The sequence below is a fragment of the Camelus dromedarius genome, chromosome 5 (assembly GCF_036321535.1).
Source record: "Camelus dromedarius isolate mCamDro1 chromosome 5, mCamDro1.pat, whole genome shotgun sequence".
NCBI lineage: Eukaryota > Metazoa > Chordata > Mammalia > Artiodactyla > Camelidae > Camelus > Camelus dromedarius.
In genome coordinates, this window is record NC_087440.1 from 81,577,402 (window position 1) to 81,601,736 (window position 24,335).

Here is a 24,335-nt window from a genome sequence, read left to right on the forward strand (position 1 = left end):
CCTAGGTGCGTGCCCAGTGACCAAGTCTAGACTCTCAGGATGAAGCAGAGTTGACTGATCCAGGAGCCAAGCAGAGCCTCTTTCTAGGGTCTCTGCATGTGGAACAGGACAGATCATGGGCCAGTTCCTTAAAGAATGGTGTGAGGCTGATGGTGCCTGTGGGATGGGGGCAGGGTCTGGAGGTGCTTGCGTTGCTGGTTCTCATTTTCCTGGAAACCCAGTTGCACCACTGCTTTCGCTATGTTAGGTTCCATAAGCTAGCCCAGTATTTTCTAGTAAAATTCCTTTTTCATCTAAGCTAGTTTGAGACCGAAGAGAGCCTGGACTAATCCAGGGTCGAGGAAATTGCCCAACAGCTGTTCCCACCCTGGCCTCCTGCTCCCACTCAGCTGGCGGGAGTGAGCTCTCCCTTTCTCCTGTCATGTTTCCAGGGAGAAAGGGGGTCAAAGAGTGATGCAATGCAAGGTTTCGGAATTCTGGCAATTACTGAAATACGGGCATTGTGCTGGTGGATTGCTCTGATTTTTATATTTTCACAATCTAAAATCACTATCACTCATGTATTGGGATGAGGATCAATGACTCAACTTATTCAATTTATGATGAAAATACTTGCTAATAAAACTGTACCCAGAGTCAGAAAGGGCTTTTCATCAGCCAGAACAATCTGTCCTAAAACACACAGGATGCTCAATGACACCACTGATCTACGTTGTTCTTGAAATGATGTTTCAATTGTACTTCTTAATGATTTTCAAAGTTTTCTTCATTTTAGAGAATGTTTTGTATGCGAATTTTAGAATAAGACTTTGTTTTTTAACCTTTTTATTTTGGAACAGTTTTAGGTTCCTAGAAGAATTATGAAGATAGTACAGAGAGTTCCCAAGTACCCCTCACCCGTTTCTCCTGTGATTGACGTCTTCTATGCGCATAGTACGTGTCACAAGGAATGAACCAATAGGTACATAATATTATTAACTAAAGTCCGTATCTTATTAGGGTTTACCTAAAATCCTTCCTTTCTTGTATTCCAGGATCCCGTCCAGAACACCAAGTTACATTTAGTTGTTATGCCTCTCTAGGCTTTTTGGATTTATGACAGTTTATTAAGTTCATCTGCTAATAATCTGTATTAGAATGAGGTTCGTTTAATGTTTCTGTTTTACAGGTTTACATTTTTCCTTGACCTTCAATATTTTTAAAATTTGGATTGTATTATATGTTTTCACAGTGTTGTCAATGTTTGGAATTCTGAACATTTACAGATAAAATATTAGGATTGATACTAGTATTTATTTAAAATAAGTGCTGAATGTCCAGTGTCACAGCTTTTGTTCCAGTGTAGCAGTCACCAGATCCCAGGTGCGGAGGCGGAGTGGAGAACGTGAACACAGATGGTGAAGGCTCCTGGCAGAGGGCAAAAACCTCCCAGAACCCGGGAGGGCACAGCAGAGGGCAGCCAGGCAGCACAGGGCTTGCAGTTCTGCAGGAGGAACCCTAGGCCCAGGCCATTCTAACGGGTTCTGCAAATAAGTCTTTGCTCCAATATCCTTACAGCACTCTGTTCTGCCTCTGGAAACAGCTGAAGAAGACTTACTAATGTCAGTGCAATCTTGTTTCTTTGTCTTGCACAACTAGTGCGCTGGGGCCATTTTGCAGTGATGATTTTGACTCTACTACATCATCCTAGACAAGTCTTAAGTCTTTCTTTTCCCAACACCTAGCTCATTGCTTGGAATGTAGTTAGTAAAAGCTCAGTACATGTAGGTACTATTATTTATTCAACCAAAGCTGAGTGCATGAAGGAAACTGGCACCACTGGCAGGAAAAAGCAACCCTCTCCTAACTTTGGGAACTGATGAGGCTCAGGGAGCCTGCGGGTGGGGTAGTGAGGACCAGTAAATGAGTGGAGCATCCCGGCCTGCAGTGCGGGGTGGAGTTGGGGGACGGGGAGTGAAGAGGAAGGGCTGGGGACCACCCCAGTGGCAGTGCCAGCAGCAGCCTGACTCAGGACTGCTAGCCATCTAGAAGGAGACTGCCTGTAACAACCACATCTAGGATTATGAGATGCAAGCAATTATCAGCATTTGAAAACCACGATGAAGCGTGTAATCGAAGGTATGCAGCATTACATTTGTAGAGTGGAATTTGACCTTTAAATACATCACAACCTGTTGGTCTCCCTGGAAGTTGCCAAGACAATACCCCAAAGTTAGGCTTACTTCTGTCCATAGTTCATGGCATATTCGAAGTCTTTAAAGCTGATGTGACCATCTGAGTCTTGATCTACTTCCCTGGAAAATGAAACAGAAAATTATTTACAGGTTAGTTTTGTCTCACTTAGGCATGAAGAGCAGAGCAGAATCTATTTCTTTGCGTGTGTATGGAGAGGCACCTATTTTAATCTCCTTGAAGGCTAAGGTTGATGCCTATCTTTTTTCTTACACTGATGAAACCTAAGGTAAAAGGAAAAGGTATTTATTAAAACCTACAGAAATAATATATTCAATACATTTAAAGGAATGTCACCATATTCACAGGTTATATTAAAAAAAGTAGAAGTGATGGTTTTTCTAGCCATCCTACAAACACTTTCTGTGATATGTCAATAAATATACATGCATCTGTCAACTGAAAAACAATGCAGGAGGCTGAAAACAGAAGAGTTTATTTGGGGTCTTAAGAATTGCAATTTGGGAGACACAGGTTGGGGTAACCCAGAAAGAGTGTTCCGACAAAGAGAAAGAGTCGGGGGCTTACAAAGACAACAAGCCACGAGGTGGTAAAAGTTGCTCAGGGAGAACTGTGACTGACTGTGATGTGAGTCAGAAAACATTTGTCCTTGAGGAATCCCAAGCTGTTTTAGGGTAGGGGCTCAGTAAGTAGACGGACTGCCATGAGTTATTTCAGGGTAAGGGTCCAGTACGTATCTTGAGTTTCTGGCAGGTATTCTGGACGACTTCACCAGGTCAAAAGGTCAGATTCCATGCAGGCCTAGATGTGTATAAGTCCCACTTCCTTGATGCCCCCCCGGCTCCATCTCACAGAGCTCTCTGAGCAACATCGACTCCATTTTGATTTTCCTTTCACACCTTACACAACAGGAATGTGGAATAAAGCATTAAGAGACAAGAAAAACATTCGGGGAGTAAACAGTAATGAAGGGAACAGTGACTGACACTCTGCATCACACTGTCTTTACATTCCGGGTCTCACTGAATCTGTGCATGGATGCCAGGACAGGTCTCTTTCACAGACATTGAGCCTAAAGAGGTTTAGCAGTTTCCTCGAGATCACGGGGCCGGTAAGTAACAGATTTGAAACTCAAATTAGAATCATTAAATTCCAAAACCATACTCTGTTCCACATCGTCTCCCTATGTGAATAGGATGTTCCAGAGAAAAGTGGTTGTGTTGGGCAAGTGCTGGCTCCGGAAGTTTTCACTGGCTTCAGTCATGGCCTCGGAAGCTCCGTTAAATCCTGACAAGCACCTGATAAGCTTTTCTGACTCTATGAAGAGAGGTGAGGATGGGAGCCTTTGGCTGGTCTGCTGAGGGCGTAGGTGGCCTCAGCTGGGTTGTCCCTGTGTGTCCCTAGAGCCACTGAGACAGAGGCTTTACTCTTTGAACAGGGAGCAGAGAAAAGGCACCCGTTCCACCTGGTTACGATGACACATGTCAGAAGGACAAAATCATGGCATAGGCAACACGTTCCACTGTTACCAGTGAAAGTACTGTTTACTGTAAAAATGTGTTTGAAAGATAACTGATGAGCTGTGGTCACGATTCCTCTTTGGGGGGCATTCTAAAACAACGCATTACACGCCTTAAACGGAGCTCTCGGGTTGGTACAAATTATATTTTGTTGAAAAAACAAATGTTATCAGCCATGACATAGGGCTTTTTACAGCAAGGACTAGCCCAAGTAACAGGGCCACTAATCACTGTAATAGTTTTAAAGCAGGCTTTTAAAATATTGAATTCTAAAATAAACTTCCTGAATATTTCATGCCAAAGTCTCTGAAGTCTATAATGGCACTGGATAGAGTGATAATAATTTTTTATCCTTTTGAAGTAGAGAAAAATCCCTACTTCTCTGCCTGAGGGCAAAACCATGTTGCAGTATGTTAGTATAAAATGACTGCAGACTGTAGGGGCCATTATTCTTGTTACTTCTTTTGGTAAAATATACATGATGATTTCATGCTATACAGGACCAAAAGCAGAATGTCAGATCTCTTCTAAGGGATTAGAAATAATCAGTATCACATGTTACTGACTACAGAGTATAAATCATTCCCTTTATTAAATTAGATAATTGAAGATTCTTAATATTGCCTAAGTATTTTTTCCCAAGGAACTGGATTAGATAAATGGCTTTTTTTTCTTTCCACTCTGAACTGTTACGGTTGAACTATAAATCTCAGAGGGTGAGCTAAGTGGCTAACCTAGAAAAGTAATGCTTAGAATAAACTGCTTCTGATTTTTTTGGGTGTGTGTGTGCGTGTGTGTGCGTGTGTGTGTGCGTGTGTGTGTGTGTGTGTGCGTGCGTGCGTGTGTGTGTGCGTGTGTGCGTGCGTGTGTGTGCGTGCGCGCACGTGTGTGTGTGTGCGTGTGTGTGTGCGTGTGTGTGTGCGTGTGTGTTTATTTACTTATTGATACTGAATGCTTGTAGAAAAGGAAATTCCTTTTCCTGATTTTCTCAATCAATAACCTTTATTGTAATTACCTTAACTTCTTATTTTCTTTCTGTCTTTGCCAAAGTGTCCCCTCAGAAAACAGGCACAGTGTAACTAAGAGGTGTTAAAATGGAAAAGCCTATTCACAAGCCTTGGAGTGGCATTTTATTCACATAATGACTGGAGGGATGTCATGTTTATATTTAGAGAGAGACATGGCAAAACACTGTTTTCCAACTTTTCTTCCTCATATATATATGGTCGTCTCAAGGAAAATGAAGAGGAAAGTCACATTTCAGAGCTATCATTTTAAAAGCTAAAACACTGTTTTTCATTGCAGACAGAATCCTTCCAAAGAAGGAAGGTTTCGCAGCACCCACACTTAATTCACTGTGTGATGGAAAAGCAGGTGTGGCTGGTGGGTAGAACTGGTGATGTGCTGAGCAGACGAAGAAAATATCATTAGGTTAAAAAGTTTCACTGTTTCTGTTTAAAGCGTTTAACCCTAAGAGGAGCATCCTCTCCATCCCCAGAGTGTGCTCTTTCGGTGTCACGGACATATATTCAGTGCTAAAATATTCCACCACCCCTCACTCCAACTAGAAATAAACTCTGGGAAGGCAGGGATTTTCTCTTGTTTGCTGCCATATCCCTACCTTTTAGCCCATGCCAGGCAATGAATGTTTGCAGAGTGAATGAATTTGTAGAATAAATGAATCTGGGGAAGCCGCAGACAACATTTTGGAATATCTACTGCCTCCCAGGATGTACTGGGGGGTTAAAGAGAGTCTATCATCACTGCTTTTACAGAGTCTAAATACCAGCCAGAGAAATAATACACACCCAGGGGCCAGGACTCAGGGACCCATGAGTAACATTCAATGACGGTCTCCATGCCCAACTGCATTTTGGAAACAGAGACCAGGTACAAGAGAGACTGAGTGAGAGACGGACTCTGAAAGATGAGGTTGCATATAGAGCAATGGATGAAAAGAACCCCTTGAGTGTCAGGCTGAACAATTTAGAAGTAAAGAGCAGGAAACTGGAAACCAAGACAGAACACTGGACACCTCTGAGGCTAACCTGCCTGATCGCTGCAGCCCAAGTACTTGAATCCGGTTAAGTAACTGCTCTTTTACCAGACACGTGGATTGAGATAGAGATAGAGATGGAGAGGCTTGTATTTCAGAAGTGACTTTTCAAAGGAATGAACAAAGCATATCTAGGTGTATGAGGGGAAAATAAATTGCTATGAACAACAGTAACTGCTTTCTAGACATGTAAATCCTGTTAAAGGCTTTTTGGTTCGCTCGTTTCTGAGATGTAAAAGGGAGCGCTGAAACTGATTTGGGGAGTAGGGACTCAACGGAGCTGAAAGGCTCTATGTAACTCGGAATGAACAATTGAGGAGCATCTGGGTGGAAGGAGATGACAAGCAAGATATGGAGGATGCAGGAAGAAAGGGCGACTGAGGGGCGGGAGGGAGAGTGCCACACTAGACCTGGGGAACTGGCCCAAGAAAAAGTCCCCAGTGGTGCAGTGGCCAAAAGTCCTTTAATTAACTGCCACGTTTACTGTGTGTTGTGTGTTATAACCTCTCCCTTATCTTCAACGAGGGCTGTGACAGGCACCCGGTCTAACGGAGGATGGTGTGGCTGGGGGGTGTGTGCTGAGTTAGGGGCTGAAGACGGAGTTAGGAGATGGATCCAGGCTGAACGCCTGCGGCAGAGAGCAAGAAAGTGAGTGGGGAACAGTAAGATGACCCGTTAACTGGATTAACTCAGGGAAGAACTCAGAGCCCCAGGCCTTCCAGAAATTTACAAAAACCTTAGGAAGTGCTTTAAAATTCCACAGGGTGTGGAATGGGAGTTCCAGGCAATACTATCTGGACTTTGAAGTGCAGAAAACCCCAGGTGACAATGAGATACACTGAGAATTTTAGGCAGGACTAGACTCTGTCCTTTCAGCCAAATTCTAACCGTTTTCATATCTATTAAAATACAAACATTTTTTGACTCACCAGATAAGTGGTTATAATTACTTTTATCACCATGAGCTTTAGCATTTGTCTCTTTACATCCTGATTTGTGAAGCAGGATTCTGCTTTCTCCTTTTTGTGATGCTGGATGGACGAGATACGCTCCCGTGACCCAGAGGCTAAGTGGTCCCCACCCTGAAGGAGCCAGGGCTTCACACTGTGAATTTTTATTAAGTTAGGCCATAGTGCTGCTCTAATGTGACATTCTGAAGAGAAACGCAAGTTGTTTTTCAATTTAAAAGCTACGTAAATAGCAAATGTTTCTCACAAGTAGTAAATGCTCCTTGTGTGAAAATATTTACAAAATAACAATTTCTCATAATCTCTTGAAAATAATTTTTGTTTTAAATAATTCAAGAGTACTGCACGATCAGGTCTCCAAAGCCAGATCTCAAATTGGAGTATGTGTTTTTCCCAAGGTACTTAAAAAAAAAAAAGAGGAAGAAAGGAAGGAAAAAAGGAAAGAAACAAAGAAAGAAGGAATTGAAACAATGGAATAGTCTCTATAAAGATGAGGTGGGTAGAGATCAGTGGTAGAGAGTGTGCTTAGCACACACGAGGTCCTGGGTTCAACCCCCAGTACCTCCACCCAAAATAATAAATAAATAAACCTAATTATCTCCCCCCAAAAAATAAAATAAAAATTTTAAAAACTGATGGTTTTTTTTAAAAAAGATATAGACTACAAAAGTGACATATTTAGGTGGAAACAAGAATACAGAATATATATATATATTATAATTGCAACCTTATAAACATCTATATTCATTTGGACAGAAGTTAAAGATTATATGCTAAACACAAACTTGTCTTATGGGTTATTTTGCCTTAAAATAGTCTTTAATATTAATGTATTTTCAACTGAAGGAAAATTTTCTTTCTTTTTGGTCTGAATTTTCTAAATAAGTGGTCTTATGTCACGCTGTATAAATCCTCATTAACGAGAGCAGGATTTCTCAATCTCAGCACTATTGGCATCTCGGGCTGGCTCATCCTTTGCTATAGGGACTGTCCTGTGCAACATCCCTGGTTTCTATCCACTAGATGTCAGTGGTACCCTCCCCCCTCCCTCCCCAGCTCTGACAGCCAAATATGTCTCCTGATATTGCCAAGTGTCCCCTGGGGGACAAAATCATCTCTGGTTGAAAACCACTGAGCTAGAGAAGCCAAAGTTGGAGGCAATTCTCTGGAACATTCCAGCTAAATCTAGCCTTACTGGAAAATTGCTTTAAAGACTCTTTTTTTTCTTCCTAAACAAGTGATTTCAGGGCAGGTGAGGCACACATGTTTCTTGGATGGATTAAGTGGATAATTGCCTCAACGCTCTGCCTCGCTGATGCTAAGGTTTTTCAATTGAGCCCAGAGAAGACCCTACTGGAGAGGCAAGCTCTCGGTGGTGATAACAGAGCCGGTGGCAGGCATATCTGTGTTCGCAGCACATACACTGACAGACGGCAATTATTTTGAGTCACTGTGATAGTTATACGGGGTGTTGCAAGTTGACGCTGCATTTGGTTCACCTGAAACATGAATGAGAAATTTAATGTGGAGGCATAGATTTAAATGAGAAAAGTTTTCCAAGTGGAATTTTGGGGGGTGAGGAAAAGGGAGAGAGCCTCTCTTTCTCTCCAATTCTTTGCAGAATAATTTAAACGGAAGTCAAAAGTGCCATTACATTAGGGACAAAGCTGTCATACTGACTGAACAGTGAGAGTAAAAATTACCCTCCAAGCAAGGAGCCCCTGCTGGGCATGAGAGGACCTGCCAATTGAAGATGCGATGCTGACAGCTTCTCCCCCAAGCAGCCTTCTCTTCTGAGGACCCCGCTGGTTCTCCCCACTGGCGTGCTTGCCGCTTTGTTGATGAGAGTCCTGCGGGGCTCGACAGCAATTCAGTTGGTAATGTTTATTAATTTTACCTTTTTAAAGACACGTGTTAAGAAAAGCCATTCAGACACACAGGAAAGATAAGAGAGCCACGTCGATATTTTCTGGTCTTTTGTAGGTTCCTCCATGGCTCGGGCAGATGCCTTCTCTTCCGTGTGTGTTGCACTCCCTTCCTGCCCCGCCTCACACGCTTCCCGCCCATCTTTTACTCCAGGGGGTGCCTCCCATCAGCTGCACCAGGCGCCTCTGGGTGTGGCCTCACACTTAGTTCTGGAGGTAGAAGAAAAGGAGTTAACGCCCCATAGGTGACCCCTGACCAATGAGGGAACAGGCGTCAGCGGAAAACCACTTTCCTTCTGTCCCTTGGAGGTTGTTCTCTGGGCTCACGGGAGGCTCTGATGGGATCAAGTTGCTCACAGAAGTAACAGACGTGGTAAGAGACCCTTACTTGGGCTTGTCCTCATTTCTCCATTCCGCTCTTGCTCACCAAGGTTATGTCCCAAACAAGCAACCTGCTTGCAAGCCCTCATCTAAAGCTCTGCCTCCAGGGAGAACCCAGGTGGATGTGGTGGAAAGTTGATTTTCGGAGATGAAGTTCTCACCGGGCATTTAAATTGCCATCAGCAAATAGCCTGTCACATCAGATTCTCATTCAGGTAAAAGGGATCTCAGTCCTTGAGACAGATCAGTTTCTTCTATTTGGAAAATGATTTTTAGAGCAAATTAAATATTGTCTTTAAGAAAAACTCTGAAGTTTCGGGCAATTGAAGTGCCAAAGTCAACCAGAAAAAAAGAGCAGCAGTCTTCTCTTCACTGTCTCGTATGCATGTCTTACTGAATACTATTTAGTTGGCCAACAATAAGTGGGATTATTAGACTTCAGCTGAGGACGATAGATTCCTCAATGTAAGAGAGTTCTTCTGCCTTCTGGATGTAGAAGTACAGCTATGGATTGGCCATGAGCAGGGGGTGGATTAGTCATTTAGGATGAACCGTGAAGAATAAAAGGATGGCCAGGAATAAAGGATGACACAAGCCAGGCAGAACTTCGGCCTTGTTAGGAGCGGGCTCAGCCTGCTAGATGAAAGGCATAGTGGACATCGTTGGCTACTTCCCCGCACCCATCCCTCCGCCCCCTGTGCTACCCAGCAGCAGTGTGATTTGGGTGGTTGGATCCCCATCCCAAGCTCCGGTAGTGGGATCCGACTGGCCTAAGCCAATGCATATAATTCCACCCTCCCAACTATAGCTACTGGTTTAAGGATCCATTGGTTAATTAGTACATGGCATTCCTCCCCCGACCACTGCTGATGGGTAAAGTGTTGGGTCATCCGTAACGAAGCCTGGGAATTCCGTCTGTGAGTTGAGACAGGAGTAGCTCTTTCACTGGATGGCCGGGGTGCAGAGAGGAGGCTTGGTACTGAGAGAGTCCCTTTCCTGCCACAAGGGGACAAACTCCACAGCACTTCTATGAGCCAGTGGCACACTGCTCCCCAAATTTATGCATATGCTTTTAAGTGTCAACTATCAGCCCGAAAATGGAGCCATACACAATGAAGGGAAAAGGCAGAAGAATCGCAGAGTGAGCTGGAGCCTAATCAGACCAGTGCAGAAGCATGCCGTATGTCAAGACTCTTAGTCACCTGGCCCAGTAAGTTCCCTGGGGTGTTCAAGGCAGTCTGAAATGGAGTTCCTTCTACCTGCAAATAAAGGTGTCCTGACACACCGAGTATCCCATCTGAAATTTTTTCTAAACCTTGCAATATCTAGAACTTGGCAGACATAGAGTAGACACTCATAAACACAATATTTTTCAAATAATGACTCCATTTTGCAAGAAACCCTAAAATAACTCAGATTTTCTCTTTAGGTGCTACCTCAGATTTCCGGATTATTCTCCACAGTTCTGCATTCTAAAAGAAGTTACTTTCTGGCTGTCATCCAGCAAAAATCTTTGTTTACAGTGCCTTAACTGTGTTGATGTGCTGAAAGAGGCTACGGATGGGACGAATGTGGTTTTTTCCCTAAAGAGTGACAGGATAGATTCTCCAGTCCAAGAAAAAAAAAAAAAAAAAGAAAGAAAGAAAGAAAGAAAGAAAGAAAGAAAGAAAGAAAGAAAGAAAGAAAGAAAGAAAGAAAGAAAGAAAGAAAGAAAGAAAAATGGATGTGAAACGCAGTCACAGCTGGCGAAAGTGATTAACCATAAGTAATGACTTACTTTTTCCTATTTACTAGGCCTGAAAAATGAGGAGTCTTATTTAAAGCTAGAGATATTTTAAAAGGAGGAAAGAATGTACTTTCAGGATGCCTGGGATTGACTACTTGTGCAATGTGGATAAATGCAATCAACATACAGCCCAAAGTCTCATTTCTGGCAAAGGGTTTCATATTCCTTCCCGATCAAGTGTTTTAGCAGAACTGCTAATAAATAGTGACAGGATCTTTTTTCTCAGTTGGAATCTCTGGAAGAGAAATCGTGATGTAAGAAAATAGCACGCATCAGACAGCTTTAAGGATAAAGAACAAAACCCAAAGGGAGCCTCTTTGAACTAATTATAAAAAATCGAGTTCCTGGACTTTTAGGTCACTAGGTCCTCTGTTCTTCCACCATGCCATACAGGGGTAGGAGGCCTGCTCTGAATACGGCAGGGAGGCAGTGCGGTTCACCAGAAAAGGCCCGGGAGTGAGCTTTCATCCCTGTGAGGCCGGCTGACCCTGGGCAAGTGTCTCAGCTGCTATGAACTGTGAGCATCTCACTGGTCAAGCTGAATGGATGGGCTGTGATTGCTCAGATTTGATACCGTTGTAAATTTTGATGCATCTACGCTGGATCTTAATATACAACTAGTGTCTTTGTCCGGAAAGTTGAAAAAGGCAAACCAACCCCTGTGAGCCACTTTTAGCCTTTAAAAAGCAGTTCGAGTCTTTACCCTGCGGATAGTTTTGTAAAGAACTATAAGCATATATAAATGTAAATGGGGAAAAAATATGATCCTGCCTTCAACAGTGTGGAATATGAATGGAGATGAAGCCATTTCTATTTCAAATATATAATCACTTCAGCTGAGATATCTAGTATCATCTTGAACTTGATTATGAGATAAAAGAAATGGGACAGAGATGGCAATCATTTAATCTCTTAAGAACAGCTATTCTGGAGAGCTTTTCACTCTGTGCTCAATAGATTTCTAGCAGGTTATGATCTGGCTAGAAAGAAAGCATAATGATGAGGAAAATTATGTTTTCAATAACACAGGCTTTTACAGTACAAGTCCTTCCACAAAGGAGGCAATAAAATGAACTCTGACCACTTTAACAGATGGCGTAATGGCTCGGTGCACAGATGTGGCCTCTCTGAAAGCAACAAGTTCATATCCTTGATTGGAGGTTTAGGAATGAGCTGAACTTTCAAGTGTAATGTGGGAAAGATTACATACTTCCAGACAAGAAAGCTGAGTATTAGTGGGTTCAGATGCATGAAGAGATGGACTAAAAGAATAAAGCTTAATGAGCTTCATTTTGCTAATGCAACAAATAGAGCTGAAGTTGAAATGTGAACTATAAACATCCAGCCATTTATAAATGCCCCGTTAATAATGCCGTTAGCCACCGTTAGAAAGCTTGCTTTTTAAAAAGCATACTTCCTGAGAGTCAGAAAACACCATTGTCAGATGATGCTTATTTTCTCTAGGAGTATAATGTTTTCAAGCAGAATATATTTTTAGTCAAATATGATGGAGGACTGAAGAGTTTTTTATTTGCTCATTTTTTTTCCTTTTTTTTTTTTTAGCAAATTTGATAAATTGAATGTAAAATTTATATGGATAGATAAATATGCCAGGAGAATATTTTTTAAAAAAATAATGATATCAAAACAAAATATAAAGCCTCAGTGTGATTATGAATTAATGAATGAGAAAAGCCTTCCAGACACACACACACACACACACACACACACACACGAATTCAGCAAAGGTCAACAGAGGCATTTTGACAGGTGGGGATAAAACAGGTTGGTAGGAAAAGGAGCTGGGATCACTGGTATCCACTCTGGGACGGCTGGAGTCTGTTTCCATGGCAGAGCCCACTACGTATAGTTCAACAAAACTTACTTCCTTCTCTTCCTGAGAACATAGCTAAACCACATTTTCCAGCCTCCCTTGCAATTACATGTGACTGGGAGTTCTGGCAACAGAATGATAATAATATAATAATATAGAAACAAAGAACATCCACCGCTCCATCTAATTAGAAGCACTCACATTTCAAAGGAGTCTACAGGACCTGACAGTCACCCCAGGGACTGTGTCACGGCCAAATCCTGAAAGTTGCTCTCATCCTGCGTGAGCAGAGGCTCCCTGGTAATTCAAGGGATTTACTCTATATAGCTTGGTTATAGGAGCATCATTTTACAATTCTATCAAGTCAGGGTGTTGGTTTTCTTGATTAAATGAGAATGCAGAATTTTTTTTTAAACGCTGTGATTTTTAACTGTTTATACTGCAGTTTTTAATAATCCACTTGGGGAAATAACATTTTACATCTCAGGCCATTTCTCAATGATGCGCATCACTGAGCCAATAGAAAGTCTGGCCTTACTTCCACATAATTATAATGAATTATTTACGTTTTTGTTTACAACATGCCCCCAGCCTTGAAAACCTCTGGGTCTGTGGACAATAATAAGCAACATAAAAACAATGAATAATACTTCATAATGAAACAATTTCCTTGGATTATCAAAAATACTCTCTTAATAAAGCCTACCTATAATTGCAAAGTCACACCCACTACAATGACCATGAGGGCTTTTAATATGAGAATTTCAGTCGAAAGAGATAAAGTTTCAGAGGGCAGATGGCAAGCGTTTAGAAAATTAGGAAATGCACAGAAAATGAACATAACCAAATTAATCAAATCCTCGGCTCAGACCAAGGGGCTCCACGTGCAAGTACAGAGGGACTATTTCAGGACTGAAACCTGGAGGGGTTTCTTCATAAAACAGCTAGAAAATAGGACTTCTTTTCTAGCCCTGAAATAATAATTCTCAAGGTTGCTGTAGGGATAGGGGGAGAAGAGGGGATGCACCCACCTTAATGAGGTCTCACAAAGTGTGGCACGTCCCCACCCCAGTCATGACAGTCCTCTCCCCTCCTGCCCAGCACTGAAAATGACTCTCCAGGTGGGTGACCAGTGCTGGAAGCTGGTGGGAGTGGCAGGTGCCTTCGTGGGTGGGTGGGTGGGTTGGGGAGAATCTTCAGGGGTTTCAGAGAACAGAAGCTGGCTCACCAGGGGTTTCAGTAATACGTGAATCACAAAGGGGCATTAGGAGTTGAGGGGGCCTCTTCCTAGCCTTGGGAAGAAACTGGGCTCTCTCATAAATGGCCACCCTAAAACCGATTTCAGGGATTCAAATGTCTGTCCCCATCCAGAGTGACATTTTCTGCCCATTATCCAGTCTCTCCTGCCTCCAGGCAGGGCCACATCATTGATTACAGAGTATTTCAGCCACTAAAAAAGATCCCGACCATCATTAAAGACATTAAGTGTTGATCTGTGCTGGCTAAGTGAGTTAAAAGGTTCGTGCCCTTCTAGTAACAACTCGACGAGGCTATTTCAGGATATTTATTAAACAAATTAAGTATTTACATTATGCTAGAGCACAGAGGCACAGTCATTGAGTGCATAAGTATATGAAAATGAACCTAGGAGAATTTATTCTGGGAAAACTATTTTTCCAGTTTCCTAGAACTGGGTGCTGAGGGCCCACTGAATGTTTGGGAACGAGTCTTAATTGGGCAGGAATCAACAGTGTCCTAGTGGCCACCTGCACAAATCTTCCTGTGGATGAACTCAGGTAACGAGGAAAAGTTCATCATGACCCCAGACGTTTTCCTTGGAGGGTCTACAGTTTACATTTTGGAAAGTGGTGATTAAAGACTAGGGAGACAATTTAGGAAATCTCCTTCAAAGCCTAAAGACGAAAGGAAATGGGTATATTACTCCCACAACTTCCCCACCACAATTAAAAATTTTAGTGCCCTAACGATGAAGAGCCCAATCTAAAAATATTCTCTTTAGCCGATGGTACATACTATGGTAAAGGGATCTGTGTGTTCTCAAATACAGCGATAGTATGAATATTGGAGCATCTGTGTTACATTATTGTCAGTTTCCATCTTACTTGACTAGAACCTTGCATGAGGCAGAGACCAAATGCATGTTGTTCACTGTGCTGTTCTTAGACTTGACACACTGCCTGGCACACGCTGGCCTTCAAGAAACAGGTGCTGAATATGTGAACATGTGAATAGGAAAGTTTGGAAACAGGTGAAAAGAAATATCACTTACCATCCCATGGCCTTAGACCAATTGTTATGATCATTATGACACTTTCTGATTAGCATAAGAATGTTCTGTATCCTGCTATTTTTAAAGTACTATAAACATCCCCCCCATTACTATAGTCTTATTATTTTCATTTTTTAATGGCTGTATGATTTTATCAAATGGATTTATAATAACTTATTTACTGGACTTTTGACTCCAGTCTTTTTGCTTTTGTAAATGTGTCAATGAACACATTCATTAAAAATGCTTTTTCTTAGAAATAGGTTTCCAAGTTCATTGACTAGTTCACCAGACACACACTAAGAACCCACTATGGGCTGGGCACCTTGGGCTCAGAAGATGTAGGGGGAGCAGAAAAGAAACAGAGGCCACTGCAGCTTTTAGTCCAGGCAGGGAGAGAAAGAAAGAATCCTATAAGGAAGTAAAATCATCAGTGTGCTAAGGGCCCAGGAGGAGAGACAGAAGGTGCTATGAGAGGGCAGGAGAACGGGACCTGGCATGGAAGTCAGGGAAGCTTCCCCGAAGGGCTGAGATCCAAGGGATGAGCCAGGAGATAACTGGGAGGTGTAAGGCGGGGAAGAACTGTTTAAACAGAGGAGACAGAATGTTCAGGGGTCTTGTGGCAAGAGACAGCAAGCACATTCATGGGACTAGAAGCCATGTGGCTGGAGTAGAGAGTGGGGATGAGCACGGAGCCGAAGGAGGCTGGAAGGTGAATGGAATGCAACTACTCAGGACCTGGTGGGCCACTCAGAGGATTCTGGCTGTTATCCAAAGAGCTATGGGAAGCCACTGAAGTGCTTCAAGGAGAGGGCTAACGTGCTTAGACATACATTTTGAAAGTTCATCCTTGCTGAGGTCGGCAGAATAATGGCTCTCCAAAGATGTCCATCTCCTAATCCCCAGAACGGTTATGTTCCATGGGAAAGGGGGGTTAGGGCTGTAGATGGAATTAAGGTCACTGACCTTAAAATGGGAGATGATCCTAGATTATCCAGGTGGGCCCAAGGTATTCTCAAGGGTCTCTGAGGCAGAAGAAGGAAGGAGAAGACTCAGTAAGAGTCAGAGAGAGACGGGATGATGCTAGGCTGCTGGCTCTGAACATGGAAGAAGGTGCCATGAGCCAAGGAATGCAGGTGGCCTCCAGAAGCTGGAAAAGGAGAGGAGATGACTTTCCCCTAGAGCCTCTGGACGTGATTCGGCCCTGCTGACATCCTGATTCCGGCCCGGGGAGTCCCATTTTGGATTTCTGACCTCTGGAACGTAAAGCTAATCAATGTGTGTTGTTTAAGTCCCGAAGTCTGTGGTAATTTGTTAGAGCAGCCACAGCAAATGAATACAAGGGCGGAGATCATGAGTTTGTTTGGGAGAGTTAAGCTTTATATGTCCTTAACTCAAGGAATATGAACATTTGGTAGTGTTCATCAAATATAGCTACTTTCCTAATAAGTTACATGATCTATAAAGAAATTTTATCTCTCAGGACCCCAGTTTTATCATATATAAAAATAAGTTATATTTAAGTTAGAAGTTCTACTTCTAAATCTCTGAGTTTATAAGCTCGAAAAGAAATAAATGTGCTTTTCCCTTAGATTCCTGTCAGTACTTGGCAATCATTGGGGAAAAAGTGATACTAAAAATAGTAGATCTAAACTAAAGGGGGAAAAGATTCCATGAAAAAAAAATACCCCATATATAAAATTATCTTGAAATACCTTAATAAGAAATGTGTTGAATTTATATCGAGAAAACTACAAAATTCCAGGGAGACATACAAAAGGGTATTTTAAAATGTGGAGGGACGTGCCATATGTGTATTCCTGGATGGGAAGACTGAACATTGTAAAGATGCCAAATTCTTCCCAATTAATTTATAGGTTGAATGCAGTTTTCATCAAAACCCCAAAGGGAGGCTTTTGGAACTCCACAAAAATGATTCTACCATTCGTCCAGAAAATAAACAGGCAGGAAGAACTGAAAACAATTTGAAAACAAGAAATACCAGATTTTAGAACATATTATGAGAACTAGGGGGAAAAAAGAGTGTCTTTGTTGTAAGAATAAGGGCAGAAAATAGATCACAACCTGGAAAGGTCCCCAACATGTAAAATAACTCAATACAGAATATGATAATCAAGGCAGTATATATAAATAAGGATTATTTAACAAATGATAAGGGAAAAACTGGCCAGCAATTTGGAAACAAAAGTGTTTAGATCATCATCTCATGCTAAATACCCAAATAAATTCCAAAGCACTAAACAATCTTAAAATTCAAAGCAACCAAGAAAATGGAAAACCTTCTCAGTATAAAAGCAATGGGGGAAAAAAAACTGTGAAGGAAAACATATGAAAACTTAAAAATTTGCACATCAAAAAATCTTCATAAAAATAAAACAACCAACTGGAAAAATAGTTGTGATAAAAATGGAAACAGGTAAATGTTCTCATTATAAGAGAAAAAACAGGCAAATGATATGGATGGATAATTCACAGAAGAGGGAATAGAAAGAACTAATCAACATATGAAAATGTTCACTATTACCAGCAATCAGTGAAATGCGACCAAAAATGAGATACTGCTTTCACCTATTAGATTATCAAAGATTTAAAAAATAAGTAACATTCAATCATCAGTGAGAGCAAAGAGGGGCAGATACTGCAAGAGGGAGTGCCATTTGTTAACTAGGCAGTTGGGTAAGAAGAACCAGGAGTCCTAAAAATGATAAAATAAATTCATACTCCCCAGTATGGACTTCTGGCATCTAGGAACCTCGCCTAAGGAAGTAACTTAAAAGTGAGGACAAACACGTTTATTGAAGGGTTATTTATAAAGTGAAAACAGCAAAAATGATTGAAAAGCATGGGCTCTAAAACTCATTTATTTTAATAACAAAAACATGGAGAGAAACAAGAAAAACTAAATGTTAACATTTATCTTTGATTTGCCAGGAATACGGTTGGTTTTTATTCTCTTTTTCTTATCTTGCTCTATTTCCAAAATACTGTACCAGGAGCATGTTACTTTTGTAACCAGATCTCTCCCCCACCATACACATGCGTAAGCCCACCCTGCCCCCATCACACACACACACACACACGCACACGCACGCACGCACGTACGCACGCACGCACGCACAACCACCTCTTCTCTATGTTGTCAGCTTCACACTGCACTCAATTGAGAGCTAAAGGAAAATTCATGTTTGATAAAATCATCCGTCAAGTGATGGCCAACAAAGGAAAAACATTTAGCACTTTGAGGGCTTCTATGAGTTTATAAGAAAGGAACGAAAGGAAAGATGTTATGGAAGCACTGTTGAAGAAAAAAGTGCATTCGAGTCCACAGAGAGCAATGTGGGTCCAGGGTGCCGCTGTCTGGGCATGCACTCTGCTGTGACAGTTTTCTTTCTGTGACCGCGTGCTCTGACTATTCTTAACACTCTCTAGCAATAAATACATCCCCGTATGGAAGTTTTACTGAAAACGGCTCCCAGCAGGGAAGGAAAACAAAACAGAACCCTTTTCTTAGTCTGAATCAAACAGCAGGGATAAAACAACTCTGAACTTCGTGCTTGGTGTTATCATCTCGGGAGCCAAGTACAGAACAAACACCCTGAGATAGGACCGTGTAATGTCTTCTTTTCTTCCCTGTGGCTTCTCTGCAGCTCCACCCCCGCCCCCAGCCCGCCCAGTGAAGTGGGCTGCTGTATTGAGGACGTCAGTCCTGTCACCTGCCAGTCCCACGTGCTCTGGTGCATGGGGAGAGAGGCTGCATTTAAACTGCCCACCATGCTTCCAAATTCCCACCCTCTCCCCAGAATAAGAGCATGTAGGCATTTTTTTCCTTGTGGGGACTTTAGAAATCACCCAGACCATTCTTTCCATTTTATGGATGAGGAAACTGAGGCCCAGAAGCATAAAGCAACTTTCCTAAAGTTACATATCCAGCTGGCAACAAAATCAGGACAGAAAAACCAGGTCTCTTGATTCACAGCATGGGTCCCATGCGCAGCTAATAATAATTCTGGGCTTTCTGAGATCATGAGGACCTTTGTCAGAAATCCACGTTGGTCCCATTTTACACAGAAAGAAAAGCCAAATTGCAGAATACGGACAGTTCAAAGCTCTGTACATGCTGCACATAGTACTAGGAAGAAGACTCCAGGACTCCTCATTTCCAACTCCTGGATCGTTCTCGCTTTATATAAGGATATGGGATAAATTCTGGGATTAGGATGACTTTATTGTGCAATCAGCCAAGCTCTTCACAGCCATGAAGAATTATGGGCTGATTAAGACCTGGAGTTGGCATGCCCTGTCCATAATCTCACACTGAGTGTCCTCCCCAGAGTTCCACAGAATAGCACAGAGAACATTCCAATAATTCGGGGCTGGGGGGAAAAAAAGCACAAAGACATTTCAAAATATTAGTGCTTCAAAATTATCTAGTGAGTGTACATTTGAAAATTTTCCATTAAAGTTCTTAATTATGTTTTTCTCCCACAGATGCTGGGTTGTACTTAAGAAAAGAGCCCTTAGCAAAACTTGAGTTTAATAGAAGCACTGGCATCAAAATTAGAGGAATTTCATTATGAAATACTTTTTAATTAATGCTACATAGATAGCTGTAAACTTGAGTTTCGAGCAATGGTGAGAAACTAAACTACTAGCAGAGAGTGAGTGTTCCTAGAGCATCCTGAAAATCAGAGTTTTGACTCATTTGGTAGCGTGTCTAGCTGGAAAAATAAAAATCAATGAGAATCAAGGGAAAAGTTGAATGAGCAGATTAGAGACAGAGCTGACACCAGGGAGAAAGTAAAGTCTACAGGAGCTGGAGCAACGAGATGAATGGGTGCTAAAGGCTCCTCAAAATTCAGGGCAAAAGATGAAAAATTTGTGAACCAAAATGGAAAACAGCCAAAAAAGAAATATGTTTTTTTTTATAATATAGTTAATTCACTCCTTGCATACTTTACTGGCATTCATAATTAGCTGTGTATTAAAAGGCTTCAAAGGGAATTTTATAAAATATAACATATACTCTTGATTTTGAATTTCAGAAAACTGAAAAAACAAAAACTTTAATGATATTGTTCTTAGTGGAGATACAGATATTAGTGGCATGTTTCCTAAAAGCAGAGTTGAAACAAAGATACTCTTCATTACACATTATTTAATAAACTATTAGAGGGTCTTGCCATGGTGATAAGGCAGGAAAAACAAGTTTAAGAAAAATTAATAGGAAAGAAACATCACTAATTGCTGAAGTCATGATTATATAATCTAGCAAACTCAAAGGAATCTAAGAATTTTAGAAATAAAACAATTCGAGAAAATTTACCATATGAAACATATTCCAAAATAACAATAGCATTCCTTTTTAATAATAATAATGATTAATTTTTTTCTGAAAAGAGACTTCTCTTATAACAAGGATGAAATATATCTGTATTTAATGCACATTTCCTGAGTACTTATTTGGTAACTAACCTAAGCTGGGATGTATCAGTCCAATACAAATAAAACTACAAACACTTTATAGAAGAAAGAAATGAACAAAAATTTTGTAAACATGGCAATACTTCACGTTAATTTATATATTGAATACATTTTCAAATAACAATAGGATAATCTGTTACATAAAAAAGTCTACAAATCATATTAGAGATTAATTTGGACAATAAAGGGGAACTTGCCTTAGGAAATATAAGATTGTTTCAATAAAAGCAACCCACATTAAAAGTATGTTGCTGACCTCAGAAATCCATGGAACAAAGTAAAGAATTTAGGTATAGGGCATAAATTATATGAGAATTAAATACATGGTAATCTGAGTGCAAGAGAAAAGAGAACTGCTAAGGTTATTCCTTAATAATATTAAGGCATATAAACTTAGACCCTTACTGTATACTATAAACCATAATAAAATTATAATAAAGAAAAATTTAACATACAATTTCCCAAATTTAGAAAACAGAATAGTTTCTTTATTCTAAGTGGGCATTTAGATTTACCATTTAAGAAACAGGAGAAATTATGAATAAATGGTAGTTGAGGATTTGGGGTGGAGGGTAAAACTAAGATAAAAAGTAAATATTGATATGAAAATATTTATGATAAATAGTTCACGTAAGTTTTGACATCAAATTGATAAGAGAAGCTCTTACAAATCTGTAAGAATCAAAATTTCCAGTTATAAATGGCCAAAAGTGACAAAAGAAAAAAATTTAAATATATCAAATTTAAGTAAATGTTTAACTTGCTAGGTAAGTGGAGTGAAATAAAACTGTGATGTAACATTTTATACTTACCAAAATAGCAAAAAATATAAGTGATAAAGACCAGAGTTGGTAAGCCCCCAGGGAACATACTATTATTCAACAACAGTATTTCCAACTTTGCTGAAAGCAATCTGACAAGAAGTAACCAGAACCACACACAGAGACACACACACACACACACACACAAACTCTATTTATTTACATATTGTTTATTTTATGTTTATATATTTAAAAATCTATTTATATTTTAATTAATTAATTTATATATTTTATTTTTATATTATGTTATATTTTTTTTTATATTTTATTTTTATTTTTGACCCTTTAATCCTACTTCTGAAAATGTACCCAAAGAAAGCACATTTTAAAAACTTCTGCTCTTCAAAAGACACTGTTAAGAGACTAAAAGATAAGCCACAGACTACAGGAGAGTCATTGCAAAGCATATACTTAATAAAGCAGTACATAAAGAATTCTCAAAACCCTAGAATAAGAAAGCAAACAACATAACAAAAAACGGGCAAAAGACTTGAGCAAGCACTTCACTAAAGAAGAGATACAGATGGAAAATAAGCACATGAAAAGATTTTCAACATCACTGGTCATTAGGAATATACGACTGAAAACGGCACTGCGTACCTTAAAGAATGGCTCAATTTACAAAGACCAAGTGCTGATGAAGACGTAGGGCAACAGGAATTCTCGCTCACTGCTGGTGGGAATGAAAACACTTTGGGGAAGTCTGGCAGTTTCTTAAAATAGTAAACATAAACCTACCATATAATCCAGCCATTCTAGCCCCAGGTGTTTACCCAAGGGAAAAGGCACATAACCATTCAAAGACTTGTACCTGAATTGGCCTAGCAGCTTTGTCTGCAACAGCCAAAAAGCAGAAACAACCCAAATGTCCATCAACATGTGAATGGATAAGTAAACTGTTGCATACCATAAAATGAAATCAAAAAGGGGTGAACTACTGATACACCACATAACATGGATAAGCCTCAAAATAATCAGGCTGAGTCAAAGAAGTCGCACACACAAAAAAGAGTACATATTGTGTGATTCCATTTATATAACATTCTAAAAATGGGAACTAATTTATAGTGTCAGAAAACAGTTCAGTGGTTGCCTGTAAAGAGGAAGCAGGGAGGTGGGGTAGCAAACAGAGACAAGGGAACTTTTGATGGTGATGAATATCTTCATTATTTTGACTGTGGGGACATTTCATGAGTGTATACATCTCAAAAACTATTAAACTGTATACTTTAAAATATGTGAAGTTTATTATATGTCAATTACATTGCAATAAAGATGCTGAAAAATGCTTTAGGCAGAAAATCATTTATACCATCATCTTTTATAATGGCAAAACCCCAGTAGGAAATCCAAGTATCCTACAAAAGGGATATAGCTCAGTAAATTATGGCTCATCAATCTACCATAAAGCTTTTCTGCTATTAAATAATATATGTGATGACATATAGATATAAACTAATATTTTCTCCAAGAAGAATATGAAATGATATAAACAACATTACTACAACAATGCAAAACTCAACAATTACATATGGCTGAAGACTGAAAGAGGCCACAGAGAAACCGAACAGTTGTTATGGTAAAGTAAGAAATTATAGGTAGAAACATAGAGTTATTGAAATGAACTCTCCCTTTTTTTTTTTTTAAAAAGAACAGTATGTTTGTTTGGTTTTTAGAATTCTGTTAACATCTTTCTAAAGCATTCGTGTAGGGAGGGTGTAGCTGAGTGGTAGAGTGCATGCTTAGCATGCACAAGGTCCTGGGTTCAATCCTCAGTACCTCCATTAAAAAAATTAATAAAATAAAAATAAATAAACCTAATTATCTCCATCCCCCAAAGTAAAAAAAAATTTAAATAAATAAATAAATCAAGCAAGCAAGCAAGCATTCAGGAAGCCCCTCCCACAGTAAGGAGACAAAGGAACTAAGTAAAACTTCAATGCTGATAAAACATTCATTATTTACTTTTTTCTTTTCTCTTTACAGGCACTCTGATCCATTCCCACTGGTCCCACTACCGATGTGATTTTTCCATCCCCAGGACACTGCTTTCTTCAGGTCCTTGCCATTCTTTTCCCAGCTACTGTCAAAATTCTGCACACTAAACTCCAAGCTCTACACTGCCATCAAGAGAGACTACACCATGTATCTCCCTCATAAAACTGTTAGAAGACCCCCACTTTGCCCACATAATACAGTTAACTCCTTAACGTAAGTCCCTCATAGGCTACTACAACCCTTACTTGCAGCTTTATTTTCTAACATTATTTCCTTATTCCCACCTCCCACTCTCCCAGCCTCTTATTTGCTAATCCTTAATTCCTATGCACCACTCTGGGTCCTGGGGGGCATAAAAATGAACATTACTTGTGTGATGGTTAATTTTTAGTGTCAGCTTGGCCAGGCTATGGTGCCTAGCTGTTTGGTCAAACACCAGTCTAAGATGTTGCTATGAAGGTTAATTTTTAGATGAAATTAATCTTTAAAACAGTAGACCTTGAGTCTGGCAGATTGCCCTCCACATGGGTGGGCCTCATCCAATCCGATGAAGGCCTTATAAGGAAAGCGTGAAGTTTCCCAAAGAAGAGGCGATTCTGCCTCCAGAATGCAGTAAAGAAACCTCAGCCGAGTCTGCAGTCAGCAGCCTGCCCTATGGATTTCAGACTTGCCAGCTCCACAACCGTGTGAGCCAATTCCTTAAAATACATCTCTCTCCATATATATCTATCTCCTATTGTTTGCTTCTCTGGAGAACTCTAATATCACATGGCTCTTACACTTATAGAACTCGTAGGCCAACCCAGGAAAAAGAAACAGAAACAAATACTTACATCCAACTTGGAGGGTGCCAGAGTAGCCCTTCTGCCATAAACAATGATAGATATACTTTTAAAAAATGTTTTTCAGAGATTGGACAGCAGAGAGCAAGGTCTGTGATCTCTGAGAAGGAAAGCAAGTGAAGAGAGCCCTATAATTATCCTGGCTTTCTGCCCAGAGGTACCATCTGAACTAAGGTGCAGGGAAGGGAAACGCAAGCAGGGGATGGCTGTCTCACTGAG

At 40.4% G+C, this 24,335-nt stretch overlaps 1 protein-coding gene across 6 annotated transcripts in view; it reads right to left on the reverse strand.

Moving 5' to 3' along the window:
* EFCAB11 (EF-hand calcium binding domain 11) overlaps window positions 1-24,335 on the reverse strand; it is a 152,890-nt gene that overhangs the window by 22,578 nt on the left and 105,977 nt on the right. For 5 of the 6 annotated variants that reach the window (XR_004137461.2, XR_004137460.2, XR_010381053.1 and 2 more), the window contains exon 6: window positions 2,223-2,294. Coding sequence is in view for 2 of the 6 variants with exons in the window: in XM_064486184.1 (XP_064342254.1) it covers window positions 2,223-2,294 (72 nt within the window). In the remaining 4 variants the exon portion in view is untranslated. Of the gene's footprint in view, window position 1; window positions 2,295-24,335 lie in introns of all 6 variants that reach the window. The other variant, XR_010381054.1, reaches the window with a different exon arrangement.